At 34.2% G+C, this 15,882-nt stretch overlaps 1 protein-coding gene across 2 annotated transcripts in view; it reads right to left on the bottom strand.

Moving 5' to 3' along the window:
- Positions 1-12,185, bottom strand: part of LOC111050470 — a 102,885-nt gene extending 90,700 nt beyond the window's left edge. For both annotated transcript variants that reach the window (XM_039433976.1, XM_039433981.1), the window contains exons 1-3: positions 12,038-12,185; positions 9,075-9,138; positions 8,319-8,364 (exon numbers count right to left, since the gene is read on the bottom strand). In XM_039433976.1, the coding sequence (XP_039289910.1) occupies positions 8,319-8,364; positions 9,075-9,092 (64 nt within the window). In that variant the 5' untranslated portion in view covers positions 9,093-9,138; positions 12,038-12,185. The remainder of the gene's footprint in view (positions 1-8,318; positions 8,365-9,074; positions 9,139-12,037) is intronic.
- Positions 12,186-15,882: the final 3,697 nt, after the last annotated feature.

Below are 15,882 nucleotides of genomic sequence, written 5' to 3'. Positions count from 1 at the left end.
GGACATGAAATGAGAATTCAAATTAAGAGAATTGAAATCCAATTGAGAATCAATAATCAAATAGAAGATTGATATTTATAATTAGAGTTCTTTGATATTCAATTGACAAAACCCAATTAATTCACGTATCAAATCACATTGTCAGCATTTGTTTTATGGGAAGCATTCGTGTTATTCAAGAGAATTACTGACAGTATAATATGAATTTCACTGTAGGCACAACTCCTTCCCCATTATTTCTCGCAATCAATTGCCTTTCTGCTTAATTTGTTGTTCTTCCAACCCTTATTATCGTTGCCCCATTTATCTCAAGTGTTGTCCTAGGACGACCTTTCGGCCCAAATCCAATTACAAATGTCAACTTATTGATTAGTTCTTTTTGTTAGTGGTTGTTTGGCGAAGGGAAATGCGTTGCTTTTGGAAGGTCTCAAGGAATGAAGTAGTTGTTGACATTCTACGTTACTGTACTTTTAGAATTTATAGAACGTTCGTTTTATAGTGGGATTACTGAATAAATGGACTTGAAGTTGCTAAAATCACAGATATATTGAAAATTTGAGCAGTTGGCAATTGCTAGTCATTACATCTAATATGGATAGGCTACCGAAATGTCACTTCTTCTCTACTGAGAAAACTGCTCTACAGTCAGGGGTAAACAGTCGTCCAATCTTGAATCAATTCACAAAAACTATTTGGTTTGAAGTAGTGTCAATTCTAGTAGTTTGGAAAAGCTAATATTACAGTTTCGCTTCCCAGATGAATATCCACATAAATAAAAAAATGAATGGTCAAGTTTGGAGATAATAAAATACGAATAACTATCCTTCTGTGAACTATAATACTGAATTGACATCATAGTCAAGTTCGGTATTGATAAAATTAGGCTACTCTACAGTACTGGTTATACATAGACAAGTTTAGTAGATTGGTCATGATTGGATAAGAATATACTAATTGTGAAACTCAGAATTGACCTTAGCCTTAGAAACCTCGGGATAAAAGAATCAACATTTTTGAGTCCGAAAAACATTCTTAAATATAAAAATTCACTGATTATATGTGAAGCGTATCAATCACATTGATAATGCCACCAATAAGTTACTACATGTATTATTTTACTCACCTACCAAAAAAAGTGAGAATTCTATAGTGAAAAATAAGTTTTTTCAACCTACAATTGAGAATTCTGTAGCATCTCTGGATGTGCACGTATGTAAGTGGGTCTGGGTATGTGGGTGCACTCATACGTGCATTATGAGAGCATTGATTTTCACAGCATGTAATGAAACCCTACCTGGCTCAGGACTCAGGAGCAGAGAGAGGTGTGGCTGGCTGGTTCATACAGCAGCTCATATTTCCTCCATCCGAACTCACAAGTTGAGATCTGTTCACTGTTCAGTGAGTTTTCCATATTCTTGTCACGGATACGGGATGACATGATAAAGTTCTACATATTGGTACAAAATACGATACTTGCATGATATGAGGAAGGAAACCTTGGGATAGGAAACTGTTGCTGTACCTTAACTATTTTAAATCGTGAAAAACTGTTCGAATACTACAATAATATTATTTGACAGAATTCAAATTATTTAGAATTTTTATCAACACACTTGTCAGGAAAACTTATTTTGAGTTCTTCTCAGTCTTTTTTATTTATTATTTGGAAAACAATAAACTTATTTAGATTCACAATAAACAATACGGTGAAGAAATGTACCCTCAAAATTTCATAGATAAAATCTCTTACCGAACCGAATTCGAAACGATCTGTCGCAAAAATTTCAACTTCAGGTGGTCATATTATCTTAAACAGTAATAATTGGAAAAATTACTCAGAGGGTTTCATTTTGATAGCCTGATAGTATCCTCATAAAAACCTATGAATATTGCCACCAGTAAAAAGCTACCAAAAACCCGTTTGGAACCTTAATTTATGAAAGGAAGTGAGTATAGTTTTGTCATGTTATCACCTACGCAAATCAAAGTAGAAGAACATAAACCTCTCAAGTTCTCCACATTGATTTCAGATTTCTCAAATATCAATAATGGTCGATTGAAATATTACAGAAATTGAAAGATTCAACTAGGTTGTAATAAAAACAACGTTGTTCGTTTGAAAGCCTGTCGGATTTTGAGTCGATTGAATAATGTAAATGGGCAACGATAATTCAATAGGGAATTTATTTAGTTTTAATAATTACTTCGTGCAACTAATAATTATTTCAACTGGCTACTGAATTTAAGCACGATTGAACAGTTTCAACGCGCAAGCGTGAGTTGTAAGTACATTGAACTTGATAGTCTTGAACATTTTCGGCTACTATGCATGTCGATGCTTATCTAGTTCTAGCAATGGCCGGTAGAGTGTAGTAGCTTGCAGGAATGACAAATTTCAAATCTGTCGTAGTAGCCTATATGGAAAATAAATGAAATGGTATTATTCACATACTCGTTTCAACTTCAAGTAGCTTTGAAGTCCCTTGAGCTGTGACAAACTATCTGGTTAATATCACTTTATTTTCGATGCAGATTAGAGACTTCAGTGTAGTTAGAGTTGTTTCTGATTAGCTTCGTTCAAATAAATTATCCAACAAGTATTATGAACCAATATGTTAAGGGTTGGATTGAATTTGAATTATTTCTTATGTTATGCTAAATATTATTCCAATCCTTTCATTAATAACACTTACAAATAGTTTATACGGCTGTATGAACATGAGAAACCACTCCATTTTGTGTGGGTAGGTAGAATACTATTTCACAGTCAGAAAGAGGGGATCAATCCTTGGGGAATAAAACTGTCTCTGATGACGATACCGTCATGTGACAAGCGGAATTCAGTTAGGCCTATGCAAACGTGGTTTTGGAAAAAAGTTGTAATACCATACATTATGAAGAATATTGAGGGGTTTTCAACCGAAATTTTCGCCGAAAATTATTACATTACCCATGAAATGGTCACTTATCACTTAAAATGCGATACTCAACAATTACAAAGAAGTCAACAAATCGTGTATATCAAGGAACCTGGAATAAGTTGTATTTAATTTAGATTCCTTCGTGAATATCGTTTTTATGATGTGAATGTAAGAGAGGAATCAGTAATTTGATTTCTAAACATGAAATCGCACGTGTGGAAAATTGAAACTATTTTAAAATTCTATAGAGAAGATCTATCTTTAAAATTCTATTTTAAAGATTCTATAGAATGATTATGAGTGGAATATAGTCAAGAAGATTCATAAGTAATTTTGATAATGGAAGTCGTGGAGTATGAAGTAGACTTCAGTAAAAATAATGAATATGAGTGAGAAGTTTTCTTTAGAAACATATTCCAATCTCACCATCCATGAAAGTATCGATGATTTATTGAATCTTTAAGACGTGTTCATGTTAACGTTTCAATAAATGAGGTGTCTCAATGAAACCTCAACATAAACAGGATTTAATTGTCGATGCTTTATGGATGGCAAAATTTAAATATATTTCTATAGAAAGCTTCTCACTCATATTTATATTTTAACTGAAGTTCACTCGCTCATACCCCAGGAGCTAGGACGTTATTATTTCATCACTTTATTTATCAATAAATTTTTCTAAAAAACTATTATAGTATAGAGCTCAATCGTTTACAGATCTAAAAGGGATATACTTTAGAATAGAATTTGAAATATTGTGTTGTGTTGATTGACGAGTATTCTTAAAAATGTTTTTTTCCCTAATAGATGATATTCAATTATTGATAAAAATTCTTGAAAATTATTAAAAAATATTTCTTTTTAACTCAAGAGAGGAAAAACTTCATACAGCCTGGATATAATTATGGAACTGTACTATTCAGTTGCACTTTCCTCCATGCACACGGACTTGACGTCCAAGCATGGAGTTATTCATTTACTTTCTACTTGTTTTTCATATTAATATTACAAACTAATATATCGCCTTTTGTTTGTTTTTACATACTATGTAATGCATAAAGTTTTTGAATAAAATGAATTGAACTGAATAAAAGTACCGAATGAAAACTTTACTGCAAGGTACAATAATTGTACATGGAACATTCATACCATGTCAGAGTAACATACTATTTTTCATATTATTTTTAGTTATCCAATGAAATAATGAAAAATGGGGTCTTAGGTCTTCAAATATATAAAAATCAAATGGAATATTGCAAGAATAATATTTTACTGTAATAATAATGCAGGATATCTGTCAATACTACCAAGATAACAATAAAGTCGGAAACAACATTTGTCGTCATGTGCAATTTTGGCATGTATGTGACCGAAATACCAGACTGAGAGACGCTATCTATCCACTGTCAGCATTCGAGTTATATCAATGCTCCTATTCACCCAATGCTGACAGTTTGAAGTGAATTGCAAACTAGTCAACACGAAAGTCGCTCATCTTTTTGTTGTTTGCCGCATTGAAATTCAACGCCAGCAGTGTGTTGTGCACCGGCAGTACACTCAGCTATTCCTGAATTGCGGATTAGGGTGGGCCGAAAAAAATAAGTTTTTTTTTTCGAAGTTGTAATAGCTCGCAAAAGTGTCTCTTTTGGAAGGGGAACACAATGAAATAAAAAAAATTGAAATTGGTTGACATCTTCCGGTCGCGCATGGGCACTAAAGTTTGTTAAAAATCTAAAAAAAACGAAATTTTTCAGAATTTTTTTTTCAACTTAAATTTTATTTTTTTGTGTTGTAATAGGTGAAAAATACTTAAAGTATAGCTTGAAATCATTGTGTTTTTTTTTCATTTAGGTTAGGCAATATCTACCGGTGGCGCACGGAGCCTAAAATTTGCCAAAATATAGAAAAAATCACATTTTTCACAGAACATAACTTGAGCATTTTCAATTAATGTGGGCTACTTAAAGACAAGTTTGAAGAGCCTGATACAATATGATGGGTGAGTATAGAAAAACGAGCTTGGTACATTGTTTTTTATTTCACAAATTGTAGAATACAAGAAACTGTTGAATGTTATTGGACAATAAAAACTGAAATAGAAAATGAAGCAAAACTAAATCTTCAAAACTGTCCAATTTTATGTCAAGAATCAAATTCATATGTTTAGAAACTACATATTTCCTTCAAATGGAAGAAAAGACGATACTTTGGTGATAGAGCAGGCCCACTTGAAACAGTATCGTAGAGTTATAAAAGAAGAGCACTACTCCCTTATTCAAGAACTCAGCTCACTCTACATTGGTCATGTTACTCCAAACTCTGGAAGCTCAGAAGAAATCGTTAAATCTGTTATTTCTCATCTATCTTAACATGAAATATCTCTTGAAAACTTGATTGTGATTGCCTGCGATGGTACTGCAGTCAATACAGGTTTGAAATCTGGTTTGATACGCCAAATAGAGCTATTTTTGAGAAGACCTCTACAATGGGAAATTTGTCTCATACAGTTGAATGAGTTGCCGTTTCAGCATTTATTTGAACACTTTGATGGCGTAACAATGGGGCCTACTTCCTCTAAAGGGCCAATCGGTGAAAAGTTATCTAACTGTGAAAAGTTCCCAGTAGTTGCCTTCCAGAACATTGACTGTGAAATCCATGAAAAAGACAGACAATTAGGTACTCAGTAAGGATCAGCAATATTTACTCGATGTTTCTAGTGCAATTAAATCAGATATTTGTGAAGAAGATTTGGCTGCTTGAGATCCAGGACACTTATCTCATTCTAGGTGGTTGACAAAAGCCTACAGGACCCTCAGACTCTAGGTAAGTGAAGTAAGCCCCTCACCTGAACTAAAAAAACTCGTTCTATTTGTGCTACCGCTCATATATGCCAATGTGGTTTGCAATAGGAAAAGTAGACTATTCACTGACGGTCCAAAACGTGTGTACCAAACCATAAAATCAACAAGGTATTTACCAAAAGACCTGCTTGACATTGTTGATCCTGTAATCGAGAGAAACGGTTTTTTTGCACACCCTGAACACATATTATTGGCAATGACTCAGGATAACAGGAAACATATAAGAGAGCTCGGATTCCGGAGAATTCCATAGTCAAGGCAGGTCGATGAAAGAAGGAAAGCCATAAGAACATTTACCCCTCCAAAAATCAACTTTTGTGCACAAGACTACTTTGAATTAATCAACTGGATGGACTCCAATCTCACACTTCCATCACCTCCGTTGTTAAGGGGCTTTACAGACAAAGCATTAAAAGCGCACATTGACTTCAACAGTGAATCCATCCCTGACTGGAACTCTACTTTTAAAAAGTTTCAAGTTCACACACAGGCAGTAGAATGGTGCATTAAACTTGTCACCGAAGCTTCAAGAACGCTTTGTGAATTTCACAACCAAAATGGCTTCATAAGAGCAAATCTTCTGTCAAGATCGTCTATGGCCAATTACACAAGCAAAACAGATTTCAGAGTTCCATTTGAAGGAAACATGTAGTTTATAAACATATGAATTTGATTCTTGACATAGAATTGGACAGTTTTGAAATTTAGTTTTGCTGCATTTTCTATTTCAGTTTTTATTGTCCAATAACATTCAACAGTTTCTTGTATTCTACAATTTGTGAAATAAAAAACAATGTACCAAGCTCGTTTTTCTATACTCACCCATCATATTGTATCAGGCTCTTCAAACTTGTCTTTAAGTAGCCCACATTGATTGAAAATGCTCAAGTTATGTTCTGTGAAAAATGTGATTTTTTCTATATTTTGGCGAATTTTAGGCTCCGTGCGCCACCGGTAGATATTGCCTAACCTAAATGAAAAAAAAAACACAATGATTTTAAGCTATACTTTAAGTATTTTTCACCTATTACAACACAAAAAAATAAAATTTAAGTTGAAAAAAAAATTCTGAAAAATTTCGTTTTTTTTACATTTTTAACAAACTTTAGTGCCCATGCGCGACCGGAAGATGTCAACCAATTTCAATTTTTTTTATTTCATTGTGTTCCCCTTCCAAAATAGACACTTTTGCGAGCTATTACAACTTCAAAATAAAAAACTTATTTTTTTCGGCCCACCCTATTGCGGATACTGGTGAACGCCATACATAAACAACGAGACACGATTCTCGAGTGGGAGGAGAAAAAGCATGATCCAAATGAAAGGTGAAGGTACACCGTGAGTTAGTACTGGAAAATAAAAATTCTGGGACCTCTAGATTGAACGGAAACATCACGTTTCTGGAAGAGACGAATAGAATGTCTTGAGTAGAATAATTGAATGAAACATCCAGGGAAATATTGAAAAAATAATAGTGAAATTCAAAATTGATAATATTGGTTGGAAAATGCCAGAAAATATTCACTGGAATCTTCTTCTCTAAGTACCTATCCGTTCCGGATGTTGGCTATCTTGATTTTGTTGGTTGCGATTCGGAAGAGTTCTACTGATGTTTTACCGAACCACTTCCTCAGATTTTCCAACTAATCTTCTACTAGTCTTCAACTAGTCTTCCAACTAGTCTTCTTCGACTCAGTTTTCTCTTGCTGTTTATCTTGCCCTGAAGGATCTCTTGGAGTAGCCCGTACCTTTCTGTGTTCCTCATTATTGGAGTTTCCGGCATTTTATGGTGTTCATCAACTTCTGCTCCCTTCCTCATGCTCTGCAGTACTTCTGCGTTTATGACTTTTTGTGTCCAATATATCCTTATAATTCTTCTGTAAAGCCATAGTTCAAATGCTTCAAGTCTCCTGGTAATTTCTTTGTTCAGAGTCCAGGTGTCCACACCATACAGCAAAACAGAGAAAATGTAGCAACGCATGAGTCGGAGCTTCATTTCTGAAGATAGATTGTAAGATTTGAAGAGTGAGCTCATTTTAATAAAAACTGAACGGGCTTTCTCGATGCGACACCAGATTTCTTGAGAGTTATCCCACTTCTCATCAATAATCGTTCCTAGATAATAATTGTACTGCTTCATTCTTTCTACCCTAACTTGATCGATGTAAAGGCTGGCTCCAGCAATGTTCTCTTTACTCACTATCAGAAGTTTTGTTTTCTTTGTGTTTATTTCTAAACCATACTATGAGCTTATTCTTGTTACACTGTCCATCAACTGTTGTAATCCTTCAAGACTATCTGCAAACGTGATGGTATCATCCGCATATCGTATATTATTCAGATTTGCACCATTTATTATGATTCATTCTTCCATATCATTGAGTGCTTCTATTTACTGGAATATTTGATAAAATTGATTCAAACTAGGTCTATCAAACTACTGTATCTCAAAGGTCTCTGATTGATTGGAAAAATAGATGAAATTGGGAATATAATTTATTATTATGAATACAATAAATTGAAATATTGTTCCTACCTCGGAGCATTGGTTTCCTGTTGACTAACTCGGCCATGGTGGCAATCTGAAATTATAGAAAAATATACATTATAGTAATATTTCAATGATTTTGTACCTGTTATGGAAGAACAAATTACTTTTCAGAAAGTTTTTTTGCCGCATCTCTTTCAACTAAAAGTTAAGATCTGTGGATTTTCCAATCGAGAGTTTGTTTTAGAAGTGTGATGATAATGATATATTGATGATATTATATTCCCTTATTCAAATAATATAATTTCTGGACAATATTTGTTTGAATAAACACATTTCTTCATCACGATTTCCCTATTAATAAATCATGCATCTATATTTGAATGTACCTGAATCATCGTAAAAGAATGAATGGAGAAAAGGGATTCGAATAGGGTATTAATACTTTTGATAGAATTATTGAAAGAATTGAGAAGATTGTTCTTTGCTTTATAGTGTTTTATACGATAAATGAATGAATGAACTTCATATTATTTCCGAAATTATAAATTATTATTATTCCAAGAAGGCTTATAATTATTATTATAACAAGATTAATACTATGTAACTATGTAATACTATTAATACTCATTTGCTTTGAACTCTACGTATTCTATGAATTTATGTAAGGAGATTTCTTAAATTCAAAATGTAGTTATTAGATCAGTCATTCTGTTATCTTGAAGAAAAAAAATTGAAGATGGGTTCTGTCAAAAGTTATTCAAACCTGAATCATAATATTAATTAATAATGATGTTCTCGTACCTTGGTTGGTTTATCCATATTCTTGGCATCCTGTTTCGTTTCTTGCTTCCATGGCGACTCTTATCTGAAACAAAATAGATTAACTTATTTCTCAAAGATGTCTGATAGTATATCTCTCATACTTCTTCAATAATCTCTCAATCGATGATTCAAAACCAAATTGATATTGTAATGCACGAGATAAATTGAAAAATGTAATCTAATTCAATGCTAATCCTAATTCACATTCGAAACTCATGAGAAGGCATTGAACACAATTATCCTAGATTAGAAGATAATTGAATATTTAAAGTATTTTGACTTGACTAGAACAATGTGCATGGAATTCACAGATTACGTTTGGTATGGTATGGTATGAGTGTGGGACTCAATTAGAGCTTTGTTCTGAGTAGCCTACGGTAGTAGAGTTTCAGAGCAGTGCAGCAGTGAAGGGCAGAAGGGCACTGCTTGACATTTCTAATCCCCTGACCTGAGATAGGTCACGTCAAGCATTCTTGATATACGAAGCAAAACGATGCAAAGGTTTCCCGGGCGGAGAAAATTCACGTCAAATTTCACGAGTAGACTGACTTTAGTGAAAATCACTCAGGAATAATATGTTTATGTAAGTAGTCTGAACTGCTTAGTCTTAAACCCATTTAAACTTCCGAATGCAAATGTGTAATTTCATGAAAATTGAATGAGAAGTATTAACATTTGATTTGTTTCTTTTTCAATACCCCATGTAGGCCTTCTTACTTCCGTAATAGGATGAGGGAGAAGATGAAGATGAAGGAAATAGGAATAGAGAAGAAGAAGAAGAAGAAAGAAGAATTTTTCTTCTTCAGAAGAATTGATTTTGTTTTCCACTTATTTCACAAAATTCATTTCATCTACAAACAATATACTTAATCATATTAATTTGAAGAATAGGCCTATGGGTTAACGAAGAAAGTAATCAAATTTTTAAATTCATATTCACCCCAACCTTCTTGATGGTCTGTATTCTGATGCCATCAACTTTCATAATTTTTCCTTCTCCCTGCTCTTAAATTACCCTCTGCCAAAATTCATACACGCAATCTCACGTGACAAAATAGAATTTCCAGCCCCTAGATGCGAGGTGCCTTCATGATCGCAAAAAGAGCTGGAGAAGGATGGAAGAGTATGTGCTTCTGTGCTCTGTCTGTTCCTACAACTCAGGGAATGCCTTAGAAATCGATGTACCTAGCTTCAAGTCTTGTAGTAAATTCGCATGTAATTTAAAAAGTTAGGGATTTTGTTACGTTGATGAATAAGATCCTGTAGTGAGATTCACTCTGTCAGCATACATTATATAAAACATCACACTGCTTCTCATTCAACCAATGCTGACAGTATGAAGTGAATTTTATTGGAGAAAATGTTGGATTGGTGATAGTTTATTGCAAACACCTAAACTCTTCATTTGCAGCAGTCTCAGATATGAAGTTGTTTCCAATGGAAAATATAACAGCTTTAGAAGATAAGAACTGTGTATAAAAATGCATTCAGAAATGGTTTCTCAAGAAGAGAAAATATTCCTATCACAGATGGACTTCCCCACATTTATCATTCTTAAATTCACAAATTTGAATAGTCATTCAGAAAAAACACAAATTCTATCAAATGAATCAGAAAGTTATCAGATTTTCCCAATGAGAAATGTTACGAGAACGTTGGAATAAATCTGATAACAAATCATGTATAATATGGGAAATACATGAAAAATTTGAGGGAAAAATCATTTATTGGCTTAATAATCCAAGAATATTCTCTCAAGTCTTGATAGTTTGACCTCTATTTTTTAATTCAAAATCACTCTTTCCACGTTCAATGAATCATGATCTTATTATCATCATCCAAATGAGTAATTGAAGGAAATTAATCTTTTTTCAAACTCAACAATTTCCATCTTTTTTTTTGAATCCAGAAAAAAAATACTTATTTATGATAGTTGATTCATTTGACAATGTCTACTCTACCAGGGATGCCACACAGAAGGTGGGCTTGAACGCAGACTGTGTCCTTGAAATTCTGGTGGGGGGGGGAACTGAAAATCAAATCTTGGGAGGGTTATCAGTGTAAAAAACGAATGACCAACGACGACTTTTTTGGGTTTCCAATTCAATATATTTTTTCCGATTTCAGGGCGGGAGGATAATCAAATATCAGCGTTGACAACATTCAAGTCAAAATTAATAGCATCTGGAACGAGAGCGTATTGTTCTAATCTCCTCAGTAAAACTGAAAGTTGATACATTTATTTATTGATTCAAATAGATTTAGTGAAGCTGAAATATTTTGTTTTGGAAGCCAAAAATTCTTGGATTTTGGATCAACTAAAAGCTATATGATTCCCAAAAACAATTTCCAAATGAAAACTGGGATCATCAATAAATTACATCATTTCGAAGATACCTCAATTTTTCAAAAAATACCCTTTAGAATGATATTTATTATAGAAAAAGCAGTTGTAGGTCCAGATACCATAAGTTAGTACACATGAAAAGTTAGTCTAGGAAACAAACTGCCACATATTTTGTGAGATAATTCTCAACAATCCAAACTGTTTAACATGTTTTTCAAAGAGTTTAACAAATATCAGCCAAATACAATCAATTACTATCAAACTACTACAAGACAGACGTGTAGTACAGGTGTTGTCATGGTTTTAATGAATGATAACACATGCCCCCTCCACTAATAAAAACATACAACCATTTCCATTCATAATAAAAATATTTACAGTCCACTATGGAGAGGATCATAGCAGTATATATATTTAATCTATCGAATTCAGTGACTTGAGAAAAATGATAGGAGAGTACAAGTAATTTTTTGGAAATCTAGGAGATAAATCATCCCCAAATACCACTTCCGAAACTGGAGATTTTCCCAGGCTGTCTGGGGAAGATTCACATCACAACATTTTTGCAACTTATTTCAGCGTCAGCTGTACTTACATGGGGAGTCGCTTATCCAAAAGTATGCAGCAGATAAGTACACTATTTACTGATGCCGATAAGAACAGTAGAAACGACGGTTCTACTAAAAAATATCCGAACAACACGAAATTGTTATCTGGGCAAGTCTTGCCGTTTTCCACGGAAAGTCTACTCCGGTATCGATCTCGTAGTTCGCGCTGAATCCGCCAGATGGCAGCACTAATCAGGCGCGCTTGTCAATTTTGATATCGTAGTAAAGTTTCCAAAAAAACGTGAAATCAAGAGTTGTGTGGGTGAGAGTCCAACTCACTTGTAGCAGACTTCAAGTTGAGATTAAGACTGCAATCGGTAAAAAGGACATGGCACAAAGAAAACTATATGGAATTGTATAACTGAGAGATGAGCTTATTGCAATAACAGTAGCCTTTAATGATATTGAATATGGTTAAATTGAAAAGTTTAAGTTTAAACTGAGTTAGATGAGCTTGTGGTTAATAGAGGATATTATCATAATCATGATGAAAAACTCTAACATAGCTTTAGCTTTAAATTACTGTTGTTAGATAGCTTTTTAGATTGGGTAGCGTTAAATTTGGACGGTGTTTACGGCCCTTAAAGCAGCATGTCAAATTAAATACGAGAGATAAGACTTGTAAGAAGTTTAAAATTTATTATGGAGCTGGAGATGATCCTTATCAATAGTTTTTAATATTCTATTGAAGAGAAATCCTACTTGAGGCACTCAATTGATGGCATTGCTTTATAGAGCTGAATTCTTATTGTCCAAAAGTTACACTAGTCCCACTCACAAAACGTTGAATTTAGAAAATATTTACACTATGGAGTTTTCTAATAAGGAATACGAGTTTCTCTGAAATCATAAAATTTGTTCATAAATAACTTTTTAAATGAATAGTATTTATTTTAGAAGGCTGTATAGGATGAGTTACAATATTTGTTGAGAGATGCCTATCCGGCCCCTGAGAAGTCAATAGAGGAAGTTGGAACAAAGTTAAGAAATGAATTCTGAGGCTTTATTTTTTCTCATAATAAACCCCAATTGAATGATAATTATCATCTAAATTATGTTTGTTGAAGAATAATAAGAATATCCGTAAACAATCTAAAGTGTTTGTTAAAAGCCTAATCATCTATTCTGAACTATTCATCTATTTACATTTTACATATCTCATTTTCTCTATGTAGTGATAAGATACCGTAGCTCATCAATTGGAAACATCTGAAGCACTTATTTTAGAAATCCTATGTTTTTGGAACACGTGGATATGAGTTCAATCGGAGCTTTGAATAAGACCAAAATTGAAAACTATTCTAGAGAGAACCGATTCAACTCTTAAGACTACAAGAGGGAAGAGTATAGCCTACTTCAAACTTTCAAGTTATGATGGAATCTTTCTGGTACCTATTAACTTATTGCTTCATAGAAATAGCCGATAAGGTTCATTAAGTTACGAAACGTAATATTTACTAGTTATATTACTGTATTTTGAATATATATATATATATATCAATGACCTCTTCCAATCAGAGACTGAAACTGAATAAGGAACAGCTACAGTACGTCTGCTATCGAATTATTCAGGAATTAAAAAAAGAGAATTTACAAAAAGCATTGATCTTTCATTTTTTTGGAAAAAGTAATCAGGGACTCGCGAATTAATACTAGAGGAACATTATACAATAGACTGACTCAGATATTAGCGTATGCAGATGATGTGGACATCGCATGCCTACGTGTAGATCGCCAGCAGCTATGAAGGACGCCTACACGCGGTTGGAGGAAGCTGCAAAAAGAATCGGTCTGGTAGTAAATCCAAAGTTATGGTGGCCTCCAACTCTGGAGAAGGGCGAGAGCATGGCCAAAGCATAGAGATCCAGGGGAAAAACGTCGAAATCGTAGAAGAGTTTGTATACCTGGGATCTTCTATAAACTCCAGAAACGATTCAAGTAAAGAAGTAAGGCGAAGGGTTATGCTAGCCAATAGATGGTATTACGCGCTATCAACTCTGATGAAAAAACGTACACTCAGTAGAAAGACCAAGCTGCTGCTATACAGAACAATCATCATGCCTGTCATACTGTATGGTAGTGAAACATGGGCAACTACGGTGGCGGATGAAAGAATGCTGGGCGTCTTTGAAAGAAATATCCTGAGAAGAGTGTTTGGAGGCATACAGGAAGCAGGAGTCTGGCGTAGGAGGCATAATGACGAACTTTATAGGCTGTACCAGTATGCAGATATAGCCACTGTGATGCGAGTTCGCAGGCTGAGGTGGGCAGGACACCTGGTACGAGCTGACGATGCCTACCCCCCAAAGATGGCAATGGAAGGGAAAATATATGGCCGGCGAAGGAAAGGGCGACCCAGAACAAGATGGATAGACGTAGTGGATAAGGATGCAGCAGTAATTGGGGTGCGAAGATGGAGAAGTGCAGCGGTGGACAGAGATGCTTGGAGGCGGAAATTGAGGGAGGCTGTGACCCGCGCTGAGTTGTAATGCCAAATAAGAAGAAGAAGAAGAAGAAGAAGATTGATCTTTCATAATTTATCTTTTTTTTTACTTCAGGATTTCTTAATATGATTCATTGGAAAGTTGTACGAGTAAGAATGGAAATGTTCTATAATTATGGGCCTATTCGATTCTTAGGATCTTAATCAGTTGATAACAAATAAATTTATCTAGCAACCAATAAAAGCAATCAGTATTGCTCTAGTACTAGGTTGCTAAGCAGCCAAGTCGTTCTTAGTCCAGCCTGATGGTTAGATCTGAAAAGATCGGTCTTATGTGGTCCTATATAACTGGGTAATTCAAATACGAGGGTATTCATGGCATCGATAGGCTTACGATTCCATCTCATTTATTTGAAGCTTTCAAAATACATCTCACGTAAAAACCCAACATTATGTAATTTCCTAGAAGAGATATGTGGTATGATAATACTTGAAGCAGTAGCCACATAAACCTTGAGAGAATTCGATTTGTGAGATGCGAATTCAGTGAAATATTTTCCGCTAGGATGGTGCGTCATTGACAGTAACTAACAAAATTAACATTTCAAAAGATAAAGCAGAAGTCAAACTGTTACAACGTAGTCTATTATTCAAGAATGATTGTTCTCTTTTCTTGTTCGTGTGTTATGTGCACTTGTTGAACTGAGAGCGATTCAGTTGAAAGCAGACGGAGAAAAACTGAGAGGTTACAAATGAGAGGAAAAGGTGTGGAAATGAATCCTAAAGCAGTAGCTGCTGATAAGTTATTATTTGATGTAATTGGATCTAATACTAGAAACATTTGTAACTGAACATATTCCTATTGCAGAATCCGATTTAATTCTCAATTTGAATCTTGAAGTTTGACACTCCACTGTGAGTACAGTAACTCTTTATAGAGTACCCTACTGTAACTGAGAGAAACCGCATAGAATGTTTTGATGGATTCTTGTGATATTTTGGAGAAGAGGAAGGCTTTCAGCCAGTTCAAAATCAATGAATATCAATTCAATAGTATCCTGTAGTTAGACAAGTACTATACCAGTAGTAGTAGGTTCGAAAATGAATTGAATATAATCGGTTCAGAGTTCTAGCTACACTTCAAACTAAATAATTTAACGCCTTCTAACCATCATTGGACCTTGATGAGGTTCAATGAATAATATAGATTGATGTATTGGTATAATATATAAATTCAAAAACCGCTGGTCTCTTATTTGAGAAAAAATTGACAAGAGTAATCCTCTTTTATCTTTGAATAAAGTTCTTTTCATCTTCGTTGATAAAATCTCTAATAAATTGGTAACAAATTTAACACAACACCTTATCGTAGAAGTAGATTCTTTTCTC

This window comes from Nilaparvata lugens, chromosome 8, assembly GCF_014356525.2.
Source record: "Nilaparvata lugens isolate BPH chromosome 8, ASM1435652v1, whole genome shotgun sequence".
Taxonomy (NCBI): Eukaryota; Metazoa; Arthropoda; class Insecta; order Hemiptera; family Delphacidae; genus Nilaparvata; species Nilaparvata lugens.
This window is presented reverse-complemented; position numbering and strand designations above follow the sequence as displayed.